This window comes from Haemaphysalis longicornis, unplaced genomic scaffold (genome assembly GCF_048455015.1).
Source record: "Haemaphysalis longicornis isolate Haplotype H1 unplaced genomic scaffold, Haemaphysalis longicornis Haplotype H1 scaffold_2, whole genome shotgun sequence".
Taxonomy (NCBI): domain Eukaryota; kingdom Metazoa; phylum Arthropoda; class Arachnida; order Ixodida; family Ixodidae; genus Haemaphysalis; species Haemaphysalis longicornis.
Genome location: NW_027526295.1, coordinates 106,297,891 through 106,318,887, shown reverse-complemented (window position 1 = coordinate 106,318,887; position 20,997 = coordinate 106,297,891). Strand labels below are relative to the sequence as shown.

General features: G+C 46.7%; 1 protein-coding gene across 4 annotated transcripts in view; it reads right to left on the bottom strand.

The window, feature by feature from the left end:
• Positions 1 to 1,811: 1,811 nt before the first annotated feature.
• The window catches only part of LOC144169105 (P2R1A-PPP2R2A-interacting phosphatase regulator 1), a 39,899-nt gene continuing 20,713 nt past the window's right edge, over positions 1,812 to 20,997 (bottom strand). For all 4 annotated transcript variants that reach the window (XM_077698122.1, XM_077698125.1, XM_077698123.1 and 1 more), the window contains exons 9-11: positions 15,106 to 15,214; positions 8,658 to 9,627; positions 1,812 to 7,674 (exon numbers count right to left, since the gene is read on the bottom strand). In XM_077698122.1, the coding sequence (XP_077554248.1) occupies positions 9,417 to 9,627; positions 15,106 to 15,214 (320 nt within the window). In that variant the 3' untranslated portion in view covers positions 1,812 to 7,674; positions 8,658 to 9,416. The remainder of the gene's footprint in view (positions 7,675 to 8,657; positions 9,628 to 15,105; positions 15,215 to 20,997) is intronic.

Below are 20,997 nucleotides of genomic sequence, written 5' to 3'. Positions count from 1 at the left end.
ATCGGGACTAAGCAGTCTTTCTAATAAACCCAACTTGTATTTTGTCTTCATGGCTCCTTTAAAGGTGATAGTCTTTTTGGGCTACTAAAACGAAAAAAAAAAAAAAACTGGCGCAGCGTGCAGTAGTGTAAGGCTGGGGAAACAGCGGAGCTGGGGGTCGACCTCGCTTGTTTCCCCCTTGGATCCGCTGTGTGGGGGACCCACTGGAACAGCCTTGTAAAATCGTTCTAAACTTGGCCTCACCCAATTATCTTAGCCCAGCAAGAACATCGCACAACCAAACAAATCTTAGCAAAGCCTAGCGAAACTTCGCAACACTGGAATAAGCTCGGCCGACCCCTAGCTCCTCCATTTTTTTTTCGCAACTGAACACCTTGTTCACACCCTTTCAACACCCAACAGAAAATTGATGGTGTTTGTAGTCAGTCAACACCCTTTTTGCCACACAAAAAGGGTGTAAAGCTAGAAATTAGGGTGTTGGAACCTAAGAAAAAGGACGTAATGACTTCGCAACTCGTTACTTATACTACACCTTTATTAGGCGATGAGGGTGTAAAAAGTTTAGTGTGTAGGGCAAATGAATGAATGGAGCAGACACCAAAGGATACCGTGGCGGCATTCACCACCACCTGCAAGCTACAGTTGCTGCACTGCGTCACCCCTTCACCTATTCGCTGTGCTGTTGCGAAACTGCAAGAGCATTGTGTGTGTTTGTTGTGGGTACGCATGTCTTACCATGAACCCAAGGCATGTCCCCCTAGTGGGGACAGTGCTCCAAAGAGGGGAACTTCCACTTTCCCAAATGGACAGCATCATCTGTGGACGCTTCCCGACATAGGGAACCACGAAATGACAGGCAGATAAAAAAAGCCGTGCTACGACTCACCGAGCGTATTCTCAACTTGATTCTCACCCCGACTCGTAGACACGTTATCAACAAGGAAGTCAAGCTCGCGTGAAGCTGCTTTTCTTACAAGCTTTTCTTTCGCTAAGAAGGCATGACGACGACCGGTCCTTCTACCTTAACAGCAGACAGCGCTGGCTACTATGTGTATACGATTCTCTGCCGTTATTAGTTCAGCAGGCCTGTTTCTTGCTCTTTTGAAAATAGAAAAATTGATACTCATGTGCGTTAAACTGCAAGTGTATTGGGTCTGTTGGCGCAGTTCTGGAATTAAAGTAGTCACCAAGCTCGTTTTTGGTGTTGGATAGGATGCCTTTATTATTCGATTAACACGTTGCCCTTGAGATTAGAAATGCGGTGCACAACAAAAACATTTTTAATGGTTAATAGAAAAAAAGTCAAGGTTTTTCTCCTGAGCAAAACGATTTTATTACCATAAAAATTTTGAGGTAAATAAAAATAAAAAAAAAACTTTCGCTTCAGCACCCCCTGTAAATAAAGTTCCAGCGTCACTGACTGCAGTAGAACCTCGTTGATACATTTAAAAAGAATAGCACGTGAGGGAGAAACGTACAATGGGGCGCTTTAGAGTTCACATTTGAAAGCGTAGTAACTGGGAACGTATCAATAAGGTTTTACTGTACACGGCTTTCTGTGGACAAAGAGCAACTGTCATGTTTCGTGTGCACACGGCACCATTCTTGTATTCTGTGGCCCCCGTGGCTGGGAGATGAACTTGGGTGTAGCGGTAGCGCAATGTTTCAGCCAGGACACAACCTTTGTTGCCGACCCAAGCAACCCCCTGAACTCTCCAATGTAACCCAACTTTTCATATGTGCGACTCTTGAGTGCTGATCATTGGGTGACTCGCTATGCAGTAGAGAAAAAAACAACAGAGTTCGCCGCATTCGTCAATGAATAAAATTTAATAGGCATTATCATCTCATCTCTGTGCACACGCATACATACAGACACACTACAGTTAGAGTTCGCAGCAAAGACAGACTGCTCACATCAGTGTGCTCCGACACCGGCCAAGTGCTACGCAGCGGGCCGGCCTTCTGATATGTTACATAATGTACAAATAAAAAGCAGCAACTCTGTCTAGGCGCCGACGAAAACTCCCAAACTCAGGTAAGAAAACAACGCTCACCCTGACAGACATCCCCATAAAGGGAGAGCTGCTATTTATTACACTGCATAGGGGCGCCGTTTCAAAACGAGTTCAAATTTCAACTTTCTACACAACTGCAGCGCTCTTGTGAAGTTTCACCCAAAACATACAACAGCCTAATACGTGAACTCCCTGATTTGGTGATATGATAGTACTACAAGGGCTTTTTAACATTATGGCATTTGTTTCTCTACTGCACTGAGGAAATTCCTGTGTGGGAGTGTCCCTGAATTGGCTATTCTGAGCGGGCAAATCGAGAGGTTCCATCAATAAACACTCAGCACTGCGAACATGAGCTGCACGACGCTTCCTTCGCACTAGGAAATTTAGGACATAGCATTATGCGCCACCCCTTCTTCAATCCAATCAGTTGGAGTTTTGAAAGAAAAAAAAAGACTGTGCAAACAAACACTTTGTTCTTCGATAAAAACACTGTCACTTAAAGAACACAGCTAGGGTCAGCAGCATTCTACGTGTACCCTAAAACTGAGCGAATGGCTGAAACCGCTCTACTATTTCCATTGGGAACAAGACACACAGTTTCAAACGTCCAATCTAGCAGAGCAAGTGCAATGAACAAAAATCCGTCGACGAAGTCGGTATGTGCCAAACAAAACAAAATCATGTGGTTCGAGCTAAGACAAGCAACAAACTGATGCTTCCTTGTTTAAATGGGACACGGCACACATTTTCCGCATTGAAATCGTTATTCACAACAGAATGAAAACCATCTTCTTTGGGTCAGAAAAAAAAAAAACATTTCGACCAGTTATTGTTTGAAACTCCTTGCTAGATCTGAAGTCAACTAGACAATCAAGGATTGGGTTGCAGCAGAATGCGCATTGACATCAACAGTGGGTAACATCTTTACAGTTCACATCTATCATGACAAAACCATCATCAGCACAAGCGGGCAACGCACAAAGCTCCTCTCACAAACCCTGAACAACTAGGTAACATCAACATGCCTGCCTAGGTTGCTTAAAGTGAAGAACAATTTCTCCACACTAAATTTCGAGAACTAAACCAAATTCAAATATAGGCAACACAGAAACGCTGCCCACACCCTGGTGGAGAGAGCAGAAAAGTTGCTTAACTGGCACAATCATCAAAAAGCCAGAAGGAGAGATATTACACTAAGCTGTCTGAATAAATTCACACCTTTTGTTTTTGTACGTGTGTGTACATGCATCATCCATTTGAATGCCAATAGAACAAGCGAGCAAAAAATAATAAAAAAAAGTGTAGCCATCACGAAAGACAGATGCATCCAAGTTGTCTTAAGCGCTAGACACATGTACAACGGGTGCACGTGATTCCCATGCGACTGATCGTTACAACTTATTGTTAGGACCGGTTTTGGTAGATCCTAACAATAAGTCGTAACGATCAGTCGCATGCGAATCGCGTGCGCCCGTCATACATGTGTATAGTGCTTTATCGTAACAAGATCGCACCTAAGGATAAGCACATGTGCAAGGGGCCACAGCTCGAGAAGAGCTGACAGGCCATGCTGGACCAAATGCAGCAGCAGCATTGCCATTATGCTTTTTTTTCGTCCATCGGATTGGACATGGTGCACAATATTCAGAAGGCCATATTGTCACAAAAGGCATATCACTGAAGGAAACGCGAAACAGCGAACAAAAAAATAGCCATCCAATTTCACTTTTTACGCATCGACAATGTGCGCAGACTATTCCGTGCAACACACGACAAGTGACCAGCATTCCTCATACTCTACCCAAGCGGTGCGAACACGGGAGTCCTTGTATTATGCCTCCATCAAGAGCACACTGTCACAAGGCATAGAATTGAAATAACAGTGCAACCCTACAACACTTGGGCCATTATGCCGTCTCGGCAGGGGTGAGGGGATGGGCTAAACAGTGGATGCCTACACTGACTGCACCTTCAAGAGCAAACACGCATAGATACATCCCCTAAAATCTGTTACACTTAAATTCGTTCCACTTACTGCTTTCCAATGTGTTCTCGCATGACTTCAACATTTTCTGCACAGCAGTGCACACAATACTGCTCTGCTTACTGGTAATGAATACTTGAGGCTCGACACACAGTGGTCCGACGCAAAAGTGTGAAAGGGAACAAGACAGATCGAACTGTGCGCAGCACTGCACACCTCATTGACCCATCCACAACATGTTTGCTGCCACTCAATACCATGCCATCCTCAGTTTTTAGAGACTTTTTCAATGCACAACTCACGGCCCTTATGTGGTCATGCAACAACTGCACTATCTCTCAGAATCCTGCGGACTGATCAGCGCACATCCAACACATTTACAAACTGCGATAGGTTCTTCAAGCGTGCATTTCACAAACAAAATCAGTTTCAAGTACATACACAGCAACACACTTCATTCCTCTCTCTCGTAAAGTATTTATACATTCTTGTCACATCAAAGGTCAGGCATAAAAATGCCACGAAATAAAACAGCGGCAAAAACACACACAAAAGAAAAACTGAGGAGCAAACCTTAAATTGCAGCCTCCCGTAGCAAAGTAACTCAATAAGGGCCCGGCTTATAGAGCGAAAACCGCAACTCATAAAGCTGCAATGTAAAATCATATGCCTGTCTGTGCAAATATGCTCACAAATGGCCCGACTTTTGCTCACAATATGCTCACAAATGGCCCGAGTTTCGCAGCCCGCAAACTACCAGCAAAAAGGTTAACCTAAAACATTCCACATTAGCAAAACTCATACAATCAGCTGCCGTGAGGCGTCAATTTAATGCGAGCTCTCGAAGTGCAACACAAGTTTTATAAAATAGTCAGAAAAAATAGAGAAACTCAGCTCCCTCTACACAAAAGGGTAACCAACACGAGAGAGAGAGAGAGAGAGAGAGAGAGAGAGAGAGAGAGAGAGAGAGAGAGAGAGAGAGAGAGAGAGAGAGAGAGAGAGAGAGAGAGTCACATCCACATTGCAAGGTGCAAGTCCAGCTCTCTGATGCAAACAAAAGGAACTAGCATGTGGTATACATAAGTTATGTATATATATAATATATATATAGATATGTGTATGTATATGTCTACACGTGTGTAGCATCAGTTGCCGCAACGGCAATAAATAACAATGCCCCAGAAAACTCCACACTGTCAGCTAGAGAGAGAAACAAGAAAAAGAAAGAAGGAAGGAAAGGAGTTCAAGAACAAAGTGACAGCACCTGCCGGCAGCTAGAGAAAGCCATATTTTCTAGTCTGGAACATGACAGTCTTACTGCTCATCACCGAGCCAACTAATTGAAAGGCTGTGGTGCATGTAGTAAGGTTTTGAGTGCCCCACGAAAGCTTATCATAGAACACGAGAAAGGAAACGTCACTTGCTAAAGCAGCCAGATAACGCCACAAGCACGTTGCAGAGGTTAAGCTAGTGGCATCTGTCGCAGGAGAAGAAATTGCGTGGCCACCACGATCGGCATATGAACTGTGGCTGCTATCATTCTGCCCGTCAGGTGCCGCTACACTCTCCTTCACCGCCACACCTACGAAGACTTGTAGTCTGCATTGGTTTTTATTGTGACATTATCCGGTCGCTCACCCGTGCCCTTTGCAATGGGCCGTTTCACCTCCTATATACATTCTTGCTCCGAGCCATACGAGGTCCTGGACTACTTTCAGAAGGTATCAATTTCCACCTTTTCCTATCGTACGAATGTTCCTATCTGCGTCATTTGAGCAGTGTTCCAGCTACCCGTTCACAAGTGGTTACAGAACACTCATTGCAAACAATGGGGCGACAAAGAGGGGCTTCAACAAAATTTGTGGCTAACCTTTCACTGATGATAGCTGGTTTACTCTAGGGCCCTTTGACAAGTCCACTCACAATCGGCAGCAAATGGATCATGGGCCACAAGGTTTTCGCCACACACGACGCCCAAGCAAGTGATGTCGTGTTTAGGCAACCAGAGTAGCCGGCATGGACGCACAATTCCGGCCTCAAATCGAATTCGCGCCTCAGTCAGAGCCTCACGTCTTTTGGCACAAACTTTACAGAACCCAAGCCCACTACGTGGACTGCGGCTACTGTCAATGAACGAGAATTCGAAGCGTTGTGCTCACGTACCCAGCTGCATCCTGTGTGCCAGGGGAATCGGGAACAGTGTGTACGTCACAAAAACCACTCATCAGTGAGCAGCCTGCTAATTTCGTTGTCAGCAGCGGTCAGCCAGAGAGGCAAAAAATATGGCATAGTAACAGCAAGCCACTACCGAGAGAACTTGTCCTTCAAAAACTTGCACAAACAAAGTTATCCGAACAGCGCACAAGTGACTTGATTGAAAGAAGCCCTTACGATGCTGCCCCCTGGCCCAATTACGCAAGATTTCAAATCCGCTGTCCTTGCTATCCAAACTAATTCTCTCTCAATTAAAATGCGCTAATATCAAGCTGCACCACGCAACTAATGCACTCGTGAGAAGAATAACACGCACAATAAAAGAAGAGCACATTAACAAAATTCTGAAATTTATCTGGCGTGTTTACACTGTAGTCAAAGAAAGAGAGGGGAGGGGTGGGGGAGAAACCTGTGTAAAGATCATTAAAAAAAAAATAGTTGCACTGCCTTTGATTATATACAGGTACCAGCAGTTAAAACACGAAATTCAGGATCAAGCAAGAATGCAATTTTTTACAGCAGCACTTTGTTACTAAAACCTACTAGAAGTAGCCAGAGCAATGTCGGTTTTTTTTTTTTCCCTCGTTTACTTACACGTGGCTGGGCGCCAAGCAGGAGGCATGGCATGAGAACCACACAGGGCTGCATGACTTTGTCACGTGACCCACAAAACACCAGGATTCAATCCAATCGAAAGAGGAGGTCAGCGGTGGCATTACAGGCGGTGGTAACAAACAAGCGCAAACAAAATAATTTAAAAAAAGGGGGAAAAACAAGAGGATGAGAAGGTTTCTCACACCATGCGTGCATTTCCCAAAATGTAAATGACGCCCTTATGCTCTTTACATTTCTTAGTGTCATTCATCAGCCTTTGCTTCAGCCCTTGCCATCAGGTTTTATCGCATGCTGCGTGCTACGACCACGACGCACTTGGGCCAAGCCAAGCCAAAATCCAAGCCTGCTGCAAGCCCCGTTCCACCGATCGGGGCAAGGTCGGCGCGAAGCGATGTGACCAGCACAGTGTTTTAGGAACTACAAAACTTTGCTACGGGTTACGGCGGGAAAAAAAGTCTCGGAGAACGAGTGTGCATAAACCACCGACGGCAGCAGTGTTCGTTGTAAGGTTCTGAGTGCGTGTCTTCCCCGTCCCAGGTTTAGCTGGGCTGCCAGGGATTCAGAGTTGCGGGGGAGGAGCCAGACGAGGCGAGGAGTGGGCTGCTGCGATCCGCTGCACACAAGGAGGGAGGTGGTTTCCTCTCTGGTGGAAATAAATAAGCCACGGCCAAAGCGAGGCATTCGTACGAGGTTAAGTTAGCAGGTGGTGCTGTTTTTTATCTTTTTTCTTCCGCCCACTGGCGATATGATGCTGCTGCGATGCTGGCTGCTGGAAAATGAGCGAGCTGGCTGGGCAAGCTGCCGCTGAGGAAAAGCAGCACACTCGGTGCAGACAAGAACCTGAAAGGGACAAACAGTGTCTGCTGTAGGTACATACTATATGGTAGAGATAACGACTCCTCTCACCCGAAGTTTCGCTAGAGATAGAAGGTCTGTTTGAGTACAGCTAAGGGTGAATTCTTTGGCAACTCTTTCTATAAACTCGACCACTCTAGCAATCTGTAGGACAACTTAGAATGGAAATCAAACTCAACAAATATTTGTGAAAAGCGATTGGCGACAACAAAACATTGAGCAGTACTTGCACCGAGGAAGCTCGATGAGGCTGCTTGCAACAAGGGTTGTCGGCTTAGGCCAGGGTTAGCTAATGGCCACCATTGTTGCAAGCAGCTCACTGCTCAATGATACTAGAGCACGACAAAAAAATTACTTGAAGTTCCATCGGTGGATCCTTACAAATGCATTAGCACTGCATTCTTTTGCATCTTGAAAACTTGATAATTCAGGCTTTTTTTCTGGCCTCAGAAGCCCACAACTCGGCGTTTATCGCACGCCGTTTGCAAACCACATTTACACATTGTGCCAACCACGTCCCCTGTCTCAGTGGTTCCCTTTGCTTAATTAGTGGCAGCACCGACTGCCTGTCGCTCCTTTCGTTGTCTGGCAGTCTCGGCATTCCATCATTTCCATCCTGTCCCCTCTGCTATCAGCCCTGCATACCCCTCTCCATACTCAAGCCTACACCAGACATCAATGCGCACAACCAGTGATGACATGCTCAAGCAACTGAGGTTCCAGTTCTAAGGTGACACGCAGCCGAAGCGGCTGTAGCGGCGTTTTGACGTCCCCTCTTTCCCTGTGCGATTGACTGGCCGTCGTGCAACAATGGCCCTCTCGTCTGTTCCTCGGAGGTCCTTGTAGAAAATGAACCCCTCGTAAAAACTTCAATCTCTCAGGGAAGCAAACCCATTCCTGGCATCAGTTGATAACATCCCCACTAAAAACACAAACTGTCATGGCAGGCGAGAATTCGGTCCACTCACCTCGCACTTTACGGTCGCCCGAGAGTCGCACACAGTCGTGGCACTTCTTCCGCCAAGCTGCAGCAGCACACAGAGAGGTAGTAGGTGAAGGGGATGGGGAGGGCGGAGGATGGGAACGATCTTTTGACTGTGGCCGACGCTAGGAAAAAGAACACTCCCAGCTTTTGATTTCGTTGTCCAAGCTTGGCGCTTCGCCAGAGCACCACTGAGAGGAAGAAACAAACTAAAACAGAAAACTGTGCGTGAGCTCTATGTGCCTTGTTACTTTGGCCATCTTTTTTTTTCATCAATATCGTTTCTTGGCTGGCACGAAGAGTACACCCTGCCTGAAGGCTTCACAATACCGAAGCTAGCACACCTTATAATGCAACGGTCTGGCAAACTTCTCCCTGACCTAGGAGAGAGCGAGAGAGCCTGGAAACTGTCAGCCGCACGGGCGGACCACGTGCCCAAGTAGACAGCAGGGAGACCTAATTTAGACGAGGTTGAATCAACGGCAGCATGCCAGCCCATGGCTCAGCAAGGCAGACTCAACAAGCTGAAAAGGCCAGCACTTGTCACTTGAGCAACATTACGGCCAGCCGCCAACTTTTACCAACCGTGTCCAACGTTAACCTCGTTACGCACAGTGCACAGAGATGCAAAACAGTCCCTGCAACTACGCATAGCCTCGGCCACAGTCGGAAAGGGAGAAGGTGGGGGGCGAGCAAGGAGAGAGAGAAGGGAAAGCGAAGAGGTGAAAGAAGGGAGGAGAGGGGGTTAGGAGTCCTCCATGTTGCAGGGCCCGTCGTTGGAGGAAGCCAGGGGCGAGCGGACACCGGACGAGGAGGCCAGGTGGTGGTGGTGGTGGTGGTGGTGGAAGACGGAGGGGCACCCGGGTGAGCCACTGCTGCTCGACAGGGAATCGCCCATGTCCTGCGGCACCGTCTGCTCGGGGCTGCTCATCGCCTCCAGGCTGCTCTGCGACAGGCTGCACCCAAACGAACAGCAGCGGGCACAGGATGCCACCTTAGAGAATGCCCTCTCTCTGCATTCACCCGCAATAACCGAGACACTTCTTTTTTAAAGCGAAGCTTTCTTTGCCTCTCCCCCCCTGGCTTTTCAGGCACTGCTCCTGCTGCTGCACCCTGGCACGATGCTTTTCTGGGTTTCTACCACCAAATGGCGCTGTTTTCGTGCATAGTGGCTTTTCGCTGCAGTGGCAACACATCTCACAGTCAGCCCGGTCGCTGCCAGCCAACAGAGAGGCCGAGCTCTTCTCGCTGACAGTGTGGGCGATGCGTGCATTGGGCAAAGCAAGGGGGAACATGAACATCGCTTTGGCCACACTTTTACGTCAGTTCGGCAGCATTGCAAATGAAATTAAAAGCTTCATTATTCTGCGCTTTGTTCAGTACGAACTTGGGGCTGTGATATCTGGCTACGACTACATCCCACAGCAAGATGACACCGCTGGTTTTCACAGAAGACTTTATACCAACCTTCGAAAACTGGAAAATGGCTTAGTACTGGGCTTTTTTTTTCATTCTCATTTTGCCCACTCATGAATCCCACACCCCTATGCTCAGGTGCTATCAGAGCATGTACCATAATCGAGCATTCGACCCGTAAAAGGCAGTGTCGCTGGCATTCCATCCATTTTTCCCATCAGGTCAACTTTTATTCTTCAAAATGGGGGTCTGCTTCATGAAAAGCAAGATTACAGGACTTCAAAATCTCACAGGCAGTGCGAAGTTTGTAGTCATGAGGCGAGAAAATACGAAATGTGTCAACACCCTCCACGAGCATTTGTGTGGTAGCTTTAGCCTGTTCACTGCATGCGTGCATATCTTCAAAGGGACCTGCAACAGCCAGAAAAGAAAGGAACGACCTTTTTTGCGTGTTTGCGCGGCCCCTGCTTTACTTGGAGGTGTAATATTTGGTATACGTTGTCGTGAAGATTTTGCGTGATTAAAATAGCTACCTTTGGAAGGCTATTTAGGGCACCTCTAAATATATGAAAAAAAAAAAAAAAGCACTCATAAGTGTGAAAGTTCACTGCAAATCAAAAGTAATAGTGATCACTGTTCCCGAATTATCGGAAACCTTGAATACTAACACCTCTGCACAATTTTTCTGCATTTTAAAGCAAAGCTATACTAGTCTCGTCAAGCGGTTTTGCTGTCGCTCTAAATTAGACCTTCATTTGACCGCATCTGTGCCGTATCCTTGACAACGTATCAAGTGACTCGCTGGGTCAAGCTCCGCCAATGGCCGCATTCGCCGCAGCCACCACTAATGCCGGCTTGCTGCATGAGCTCTCTGCTGCTAGTTCGCGCCTGACCGCATGACTTGCTGCATGCATACAAGCGCATGTGCATGCGCATGACTTGCACAAGCTTGGCCATGAATGAGAGCGAGGTCAGGTTGACTTTTGTAAATGTTGTGCCGGGTTATAGGCTCTGAGTCGTTGTCGGCAAGCGGCATCTGACTACCCTTCAGATATCACCCGGTGAGCTGGTTCACTGGAATGCCAAGCATGCGAAGCTAGTGTTGGAGACACAGAAAGAGTGAGCCATGCGGCTCGGCAAACGTCAGAAGTGACACCATAACTGTAGACAAACGGAGGCTTTGGACGAATTGAATAATAATTACAGCTAAACCGAAGGTTAACCTAGTGAAACCAAGACTTAACCAGGCTAAGCCAAGCTTTCGCTTTGCATATGCAGGATTAGCTGAGCTCAGCCGTAGCCGTTTCTTTTTTTAATGTCCTGGCACTGGATATAAATAAAATAGGCCCAGTTTGTAACATTAGAACAGTACCAGAAGTAACTAGCCTTAGTCCAATTGGTCACAACACCAGTGTGGCTGGCCTCACTTAGCCAACTCGGACAATTTGCGTTTTTTCGAGCGCCAGCTGAGCTTGTCACGAGTATTGCACGCTCTCCTGTTTCAGTACAAGTGAGAACCCCTCACCTGCTGCCTCACCACATACTCATCCGCATCACTTTTCCACAGCTACGGAGCAGCAGTGAAAGCGATACAGAAGAAAAAAAAAATCACGCCATATCCACGGAATGAATGATGATAAGTGGGGCGAAGCTCGAGAGGGGGAGATCATCGGTAACCGTAACTCTCCCGTGAAAGTTCGCCCATTACATCATTAAGAAAGACGTAAGACTGTGTGCGTACATTGTACAAATCAACTTTTATTTTCGGAGTCAATGCTCCCACGCCCAGACCTGGTGAAAGACCCCGCGCCATCGAGGATTACCCCGCACCTCCACCACAATTTGTCACGTAGGATGGGACACAACGGTAAAGAAAGAACTTTTATTTAGGGCGAACTTGTGCCCGAACAAGGCGAGAGGAAACGAGCAAAGGTCCTTGCGTCTCGTTCGATCTCCGAGAACGACTGCCTGCGTTCGTGGCGTGATCTCTTGCGTGATCTCCCCCTCGCAGTGCACGTGCGCTCGCGCCTCCGTTGGCGAACCCAGACAAGCTCGCGCTCCCGGTGCCGAGTTTGCGCTGCCGGTTGCAGCCGGTTCTTGCGCGTGCAACGCGGCCCACTTTGCGACATCTCCGAAAGCATGCGGTGGTCACGTACCACGAGACACAAGGGATGGACAGACCCATGACTTAAGGAGCTCTGCCCCTAAAAGTCCGACCAGAGCCTGCACCTGATTAAGGTACGACTGCCCAACCCAGCTAGGACTAAAAGACACTGCCTGCAACAAGGACGAATTCATAGTGCAAATACCCCTCTTTCACGATGTGCCTCGCATTCATGAACGTGGGAGGGTCGCGGTACCCTCCAGCCGAGTGACGACACGCAGCGTGCTGGTGGTGACGATGACTAACTGTGAGCTGCTGTGCTTGTCGGTGTCTATTGGTCAGCCAAACACAGTGTTGCTCACCGAGCTTTGCGGGGGCCACTGAACTTAGCGGCCAACAAAGATTAGGGTCGGGGGGCGCCACATACCGTATAATGCGGAATATAGGTCGAGATTTTTTACAGAAAAATTTGCCGAAAAGTCACCCCTCGACCTATATTGCAGTCACTGGCAGTTGTCATCTGGCGACCGGGCAGCCCATCGAGCCCATCCAAACCCCAAAGGCACTATCGCCACCACCATCAATCGGACACGACGCCATCTTTGTTTTGTTGCTTCTCTCGCTGCCGGCGAATGTGTGCGTGCAATTTTCTTCTTGCTCAAAATGAGTTTAGGCACTTGGTGCCAGCTTACAGCAGCATTTAAAAGAAAAGTTGGGGGTTTTCCAAGGCCAATGACGTTTCTGCCTAGCGCCTGTTCGGTATCACCAAAAGAAGTGTTGCTAGCGGCGTTAGCTGAAGGGGCAGCTCTCGGTATGCAAAGCTCGGAAGGCCTCGTTTTATGGGCACTGCTCTGTGCACCTGTGCTGCTGTACAAAGGGGCAAATTTTGTCCGCTAGCGTCGTGCGATGTCTCTACGAATGGATACCCCAAGATGTTTGCTGACTGCCGGCACAGACTGGCTGTCGCTCCGGTCTGCACACGAGTGTCCCATGCTTTGCCCTCGCTTCACGATGACATCGTCTTGCGAGAGTTTAAGAAGTGCTGCATAAGCAATTCCCTGGACTGCACCGAGGACGACCTGCTGTGTGGGCGACAGCGAGCCAGAAGCAGTCGTCCGACGATACTTCAGACAGTTTTAAATGCGTAATCTGAGATGAAACAAGTTATAGTCTCAATTAAACAATGGTTGGTACCTCATTATTATTTTTTTGCATTTTTCGGCTACAAGGTAAGGGGGTCGACCTATATTCCGCCTCGACCTATATTCCGCATTACAGTCGAACCCCGCTACAACGAACGCCGCTTTAACGAAATTTCCGCTTCAACGAAATATTTCCAATTCCCCATCAGCTAGCCATAGAAGTCAATGCAACAAAGTCCTCGCCACAACGAACCATTTGTCAGGCTTGCTTTCGCTTCAACGAAATTTTCGATGATTTGGGCTGGGTTTGAACAATTATTTTACAATAAAATAAGCATAGCGCCAGCTATCTGTAACTTTTTATACATTCAGGACGCTTAGTTTCACCGAAAATGCGCGTTGCGACCACACCGCCACCCAAAACAAAACAAAAAATAACTCATAGGCGCACGCCATTGCTTGATGGTGATAACGATGTGGCTGGCCGTCTTTACACGAGGCGCAGGCCCGCTTCGCCAAGGCGGAGCCCCAGAGCTACAGCCAATCCGTATCCAGTTGAAATTGCATGAATGTGCTCCGCTGCTGGCGCGGTGCCGTCATGTATGCGTTGTGAGCAGCTGTCCTTGCCGTTTTCCTTCTACCATTCTTCATAGCCAAGAGCGAAAATCATGTTTGCGCGTTTGGTCTTGAAGCCTAGTCATCCTATCTTAGTCGCGAGCGCGCGGTCATGTTAAATGCAAGCGCGCGCGTCTTGCCTGCCAAGGTCAGTAGCTGCCGTGCCCTGTCAGAGGATAAGATAACGGCACTGCTCCTGCCACAAGTGAGAGGGGGGCTTCCCACGGCCTAGCAGCTATCTGCAAGTAATCAGCTCGGTGGACACGCCTTGTTGTACAGCGATACGTTTTTGCGCCTGCATATCTTCACCCCCTCGGTAACGCGTTCTTTGGCTGGTGAAAAAACAGATAACCATTGGTATGTTTGTTATCCGAATAAACATGAGTTATTGCGCGTCACTCCTTTTTCTAAACATTGTATTATGCTGCCAATGTTGCGGAAATGCACGGGGCTATTTTTCTGGCCTTTCCGTGGTGTGTTGGGGCAGATTTCGCCTCAACGAATTTTCGCTTCAACGAAATTTTTCGCACGTCCCGTCAATTTCGTTGTAACGGGATTCGACTGTATACGGTACTTGTCTCACCCTCAAAGGCAGTCATTCTCAACTGTGAACTGTCAGAACTGCGTCACTATAACAGAATACGCACTATCCAGCTGAGGGGCCCCTGACGGAGCCCAGGGGGCAAAACAGTATTGCTTTATGATTGATTGATTGATTGGGGGTTTAATACGCCGACGCTACACAGGTGATGTGGAGGGCTCTGGATCAATTTTGACCACCTGGGGATATTTAACACGCGCGAAAATCTTCGTGAACACAGAGGTTTTTGCTTTGCGCCTCCATCAGAAAAGCGGCCACCACGGCCGGAAGTCGAAGCCGCGTCCTTGGGCTCAGCAGCATATTGCCTTAGCCACTGAGCCACCGCGGCGGGTACAAGAGTTATGTACTTGCACTCCAAGCATCCATATAATTACCTCCCATCTAATCATTCACAAGCGTTCCTGGAAGCAAGTGAGGTACCGCGGCAAGACAAAACAGGTTTGTGGTTCGATAAACGCCCCACTGGCTGCATTTTGTCCTGCCATTTTACAGCTGCTGGGGACAGGACGGGCCCTCGGCCTCTCCTCAGTGGCCAGTGGAGAGAGTGCCTGCTCACCTGTGGTGCAGCATGTGTGAGGTGGCCATGTCCTGGGGCCCCCCCACGGACAGGTTGAGCCTCTTGGGGGGCATGGGCAGCGTGTCTCCCTGGTCCATCTCCATGTCGACTGCACGAGGGCAACAAGCGGTCTCTCAGCGGAGGAGGTGGACATGCCAGCTACAAGGAAACACTGTGAGGCGCAGGAATAGGTACAGTATGAAAGCAGTGGGAGGCACATCTCACCAAGCTACCCCCTTCAACTACAAGACTGAATTTTCATGCACATAACCAACACCAAAAATGTGAAAATTTCACTAGAAAAGTAAGGGTGCAGATAATACGCGGGGATTTTCCTTTAGTGCAGCTTCATGGCAATGCACGTGCCGCAAAGCTCCTACGCAGTAACACTAAGCCTTCCATGGCAGCGATTGCGCAAAACATACAAGGACAAGGAAGAAAAGAGAAGGCCGAGCACGCACTAGCAACTGAATTTTATTAATGAATTGTGACATTCGTCTTGCAGTCGGTGTATCCTACTTGCTCAATACACGCTTTTTTCATCTTACATAGTGTGTGATGTGTTGCTTGAGGAGTAGCTTTGGTGCAGCCTTTCCTGTATCAAATGTGCGTGCAATACGCGAGGATTTTTTCGTTTTTTGTTTTCCGGCAGGCTGAAACTGGGGGGTGTGGATTATGTGCAGGGGTGAGTTATACGCGTGAAAATGCAGTAATAAGTTGCACTTTGGGCTCGCCTGATGAAACATTGTGGGCAACGCTGGGTGACCCACACCACACGGTCAAGCTGAGCCAAACCCATAGGATACATCATTTCCAATCAGGGAGGAGACTCGACCAAAAGTGGTCCTAAAAGTTGACGCTGATTATGCGACAATATCTTAGCAGTAAGAAGTTTTCTAGCTTTCAAAAACTGTCAGCCCCTTCTGCCCCTCTCATTATGTTGTGATCGTCTCCTACTGCAAATAAGATTACACCACGTCCAAGTATGTTTGACTTCTGAACTCTGAAAATCCATCAAGAGCACCCTTTGCGTACACAGAGACAACCTGGCTTGGCTATTGTAAAAGTTTGCAAGTGAAGTTTGGGTAGAAGATGGTGGACTGCTTCAGCAAGCACAACTTTTGAGTGGCACTTAATGGAACACTAAAGACCAAATGAAATTTCGTTGTAGCTGAGTGATCATACATTTCGTCGCTAGCTCTCTTGGCATTTGTTCGATGGGCAACGACGCAATATTTGCTGAGAAATAAGTAAATAAAGCTGCCCTTCTTTCTCTCATTTCCCCTTCATTTTTTCGGGATGTAGCTGCCACGCCACAGAGTAGGAGCAAGGCAGCGGTGCGGTCTAGAGCGTAAAAAGTTGGCACTAGGCGCTCTCATGCTGGCAACAGTAGCTTTTACCTCTCCAAGCCACTGTCGACCCCCGAGAACATTTCTCTGGCCGAAAAGACTGGCTTGGACTTTTATTACTTCTCACCAATGGATCGAGAAATGCTCTTGAGTGCTCGAGCGGACGGTGTGGCCGTTTACACTGGCCACCCATACCCCATCGAGCCTGCTGCGAGTGAAGCCCTTTTTCTGAAGCAACAAGCGGTATTTCAAATACCTTGCAAGCGTGGCTGCTCGGGACGCTGTTAAAGTGGGCACCTCCACCTCACCTCACCTGGCGATCATGGCCATCTCATCTTCCCTTCCCTAACGTGAACCTAGCATGAAATAAACCCTTTCTTCCCAGCAGCTGTGGCGAGTACTCCTCCTAAGCCGGGCTCCCGGGCACAAACATAACAAAAAGGGCACAGCTAAGCAACGCATGCCTTTATGGATTGCTTATCAACAGCGGCTCGCGGTGAATGGAAGAGCACAAGGTGGGATCGGTTGGCTAACCACCTGCGGTAAGTACCCTGTCCCTTTTATGCGCGATAAGGTTTGAAGTGGACATGGGCACGCTTTACAGATAGCAACATCCACGTGCGGAGAACGGCAGATTGAGTGAGTAGAAGTTGAAGAAGTTATATCTATAGCTCATGTGGGTCGCTTAACCACACCTTGTTCCTTCTGCTGCTGCCTGCAGGGGTTTTTGCTTGCAGAAGCTCGGGCATTCACTGTCGTAGGTTACTGACTTCGCTAATTTTCCGAACCAATGCTTTTCCAAAACAATACTGAAAGCATGATGGCTGACTGAATTGTGAGGAAAGCAGCCTGCCTGGCAATATATAACAGATGTAGTCGGTGTTTTTAAATTAGATAAGCTCATGGAAAGCATTGATTTGCATCTATTTCACGTGCTCAACCACTCCAGAACTGTTTATTTCAGGAAAGCACTTACAGATGCTTCTCCAATGAGCTCTCACTGTTCACAACTTTTCTGATGTCACAAAACGTCATACCCAAAAGCATACGTGGCATCGACACCTGTTTTCACATTTCTGGCATTTCCTGCCTTATTAACACTTTCGTGACCGCGCCTACTCCCATCGATAGTATGTTATCGATGAATACAAATTCAAATTCTGGCGCTCTCCAAGCGCTTCTGAACCGCTAACGCCATCCAAATGGTAAAAGAAGAAGTATTTTATCAGTTTCACTTTTAAGTTTCATTTTTCCGCAACAGGGGGGATTTTTAAATGTCCTTCGGCGGCGGGGAGACAAGCTCACGTGGTTTCGGTTATGGCGTCGTCGCCGCCGCTCACCGATGCTTCGCGCGAACGGCAAATTTCGATGGATTCCGATGTATCTGGGCTTGAATCTGTGCATGATGCTAGCAGCACAGCCACGGAAGATGACTTCGATTCGTCAGACTTTAGTACGGACAGCAAAAGTGCGTCATGTCGCCCCGGACCATCCCCAGGTGAGTGCCAGTGAGTTTCACTTTCTTCTCCAGTCACTCTATCGCGGGCGCGAGTTGCTGTAAACAGATCCGGCCCTGTTCTAAGGGTGACAGCTCTTATCTGCAGGGTGTCGACTTCGTTCGGGCGAGACCATTTCACACCGACTGCACAGAGAGCCGAGTTTTCTCCACGAAGACGGCCCGTTGTCGACCTTGGCGTAGCGCACCAGAGCAACGTGCAGCTGTACATGTTTATATTTATACTTTTGTATGTAAATAACTTTTGTACTGACACCGGTCATATTTGCAGTATTATTCTATAAGCATTCCATGTTCAGAGTGTATATTTCAAATTGCTTTTATGTGTACTGTGTGCAAACTAGCGTTGAGGTTAGCATCAATTTTTTTCTTTTAGTTATTTTTTTTTTCACAATTTTTCAGAAAATTCTTAATGCATCTGTTGTTTGAAATTATTACTGTTGGTAAGCCCCATTCTCCCTTTTATCATATCATAACCTACACTTTAGCATCCATCATTTTCTGTGGCGAGAAAAAAAAAATTCCTGGACTACCCAGGAACAACCGGTAGGCACTAGTGTTTACATAATTGCATGTACGTAAATAAGTTTTGTACTTACAGAGCTTATTTTTGCAGTATTACTTTATAAGGGCCTTATGTTCGAACTGCCTACTTCACATTTTTTTTATATGCACCTTGTGCAAAGTGGCATTGATGTTTTCATTTTTTTTTCCTTTTTGTTACTTTTTTTGTTTTGATAATTTTTTTTCACAAAAATTTTCAACAAGTCTGTTGTTTGAAATTATTACTGTTAGAAAGCCCTACTCTTTCTTTATCATTTCGTATCTTGCACTTCAGCATCAATCATTTTCTGTGGCAAGAAAAAAATCCTTCCTGTAGCGCCCAAAAACAACCCGATTTTTCTGCAGCCACGAAAGGGTTAAACAGCTCCTAGATGCGAGCACAGTGTATTTAGATTCCCGAAACCATAATCTACCAATACAGGCCAACTTGTTTTTACCCTTTAGTGTCCCTTTAGGCTTATTGCCTAGCCCTGATGTGCCTAGTCAATGTTCCTCTATAAGAAAACGAGGCAGCAGTTGTTGCCAGCGCACAATATGGGCTTTGAATGGGTGGGTACGAAACTCATGTTTTACCTAACAAATGAGCACCCCATCAAAATGTGCATTTCCCAATAAAAGTGCCGCTCTGGGAGCAATTATGACCTCTGCAAGGCAGGCAACCTAGATTAATTATTGTATGTTGATTTCATCCAAATACTGCTTGCAATAAACTGTTTACATAAAGCTTAAACCATGTACATGTAACGTAATCAAACTGACACGCAAATTATTTCAACTGAAGTTATTGAAGCTAAATCACCATTTGCTTCAAATATTACCTATTGGCTGCGACTAAATCTCCACAATACTAATCTATATCCTAGCATGTCTTCCTGCTAACTATTTCTTTAACCTACCTATTCAGATGAACTTACTGGTGATGCATGATTTCAATAGAAATAGTGCCACAATTGAGGCGCTCCTTACATCTGCAACTACTGAAGTTCACCATGGTCATTTGCGATTGCTTACAAAAAAAGAAGTGCTATTTGTGCACTTGAATTTCTCAATCAGGGCACCAACAGTGAATCAGAAGCCAAGATTCGTTAGTCAGACTAAGGCAAGGTGGTGATTTGGGCTATAGTGGGTTCAAAATTAACAGAATTTGAAGCAGCGCTAACAAACAGGACAAGAAAAGGCAACGTACACCAGTGCTGGCAGGACCCATTTATTAGCACTGTTTCGAATTCTGTAGTCCAATAGTAAGAGTTCAGTTCAAACGGTTACAGTGAACAAATAAGCTAAAAAAACAATTGAAATTCAGTCGGCAAAGTTAGTTACCCATTTCAACCGGTTTCGTCGCCATCATGCACATTTCTGGACGTACTGTGACGTCCCAGAATACATAATTATCAGGGCCAAGATGACCACAGTTTCGGTATAGTTTTTGGAGTGCAAACTTTATATTTGGCACTACTGCTTAGAACAAGTGTGCTGCCTGCTGTAACCACCTTATTTTTGTGATGACGGATCCGAAGTCCAAAGTCGGATAGAAGTTCCAAGCAACCATCACAGCGTCTTTCATTGGCTGGAAATGTCAGCAGCCATTCACCATTGAGTTGCTGAGCGGTTATGTTCTCCTACGGGTATTTCTGAAGGTCTAATGGAGGTATCAAGTACAAATGGCTACTCCCACAAAGTGTACAATAGTTCCAGTTTCGTTTTCACGGTGAAAACATGGTGAAAATTCGCCGTTACTGAACCATTTCCATCCAAAGAAGCTGCAGGAATATTCTAGCCAGCATTTTTTTCTAGCCTAATTCTAGCCTGATACAACTGCCCAAGCCATGTTTGGGGAGTTGCCGTTGTTTCATGTGTTTTCTTTAATATCTTGTAATTTGTTTGAAGTTTGCCCCTGTTCAACTTTGAGTGGGTTTCCTGCTATCGCAGACGTCTCTGGGAAGTCTGTGCTGTTCTTATGTGCAACACTGGTTATCAACAGGGTGTCTCCGTATCACTTATGAAACATTTGGTGGCAATGGCTAAAAAAAAGTTAGGGCACCATAATGCAGGTGCCATTAGTGCTAACTATTTCTTAACACTGAGAACTGTTGTATGGATACCATATTCTGCTACGAAACAAACATTCTGGATATTTTTTAATGCAATATGTTTTTTTAGACATTCTTATCAATTGTCCTAATGTTGCCACAAAAATTGCAACCCTGCAAAATCTTTAAAATAACATCACTCACTGAAGCATTTTTTGCTAGCTTGTATATCTGTATTTTGGCGAACAGCAAAACATGCCAACATGTCACTTGCACCAAGAAAATAAAACACTAGCCCATAAAAAAGCGGTCAAGTAAAATTTTTTGATGCTGCTAAATGTCTTCAACATTACTGAATATAGGCCGACTGGACAGTGAAATTTTTCGTGACCGGGACGTTATTGCTCTATGCAAGTGATACACAGCAGCTTTC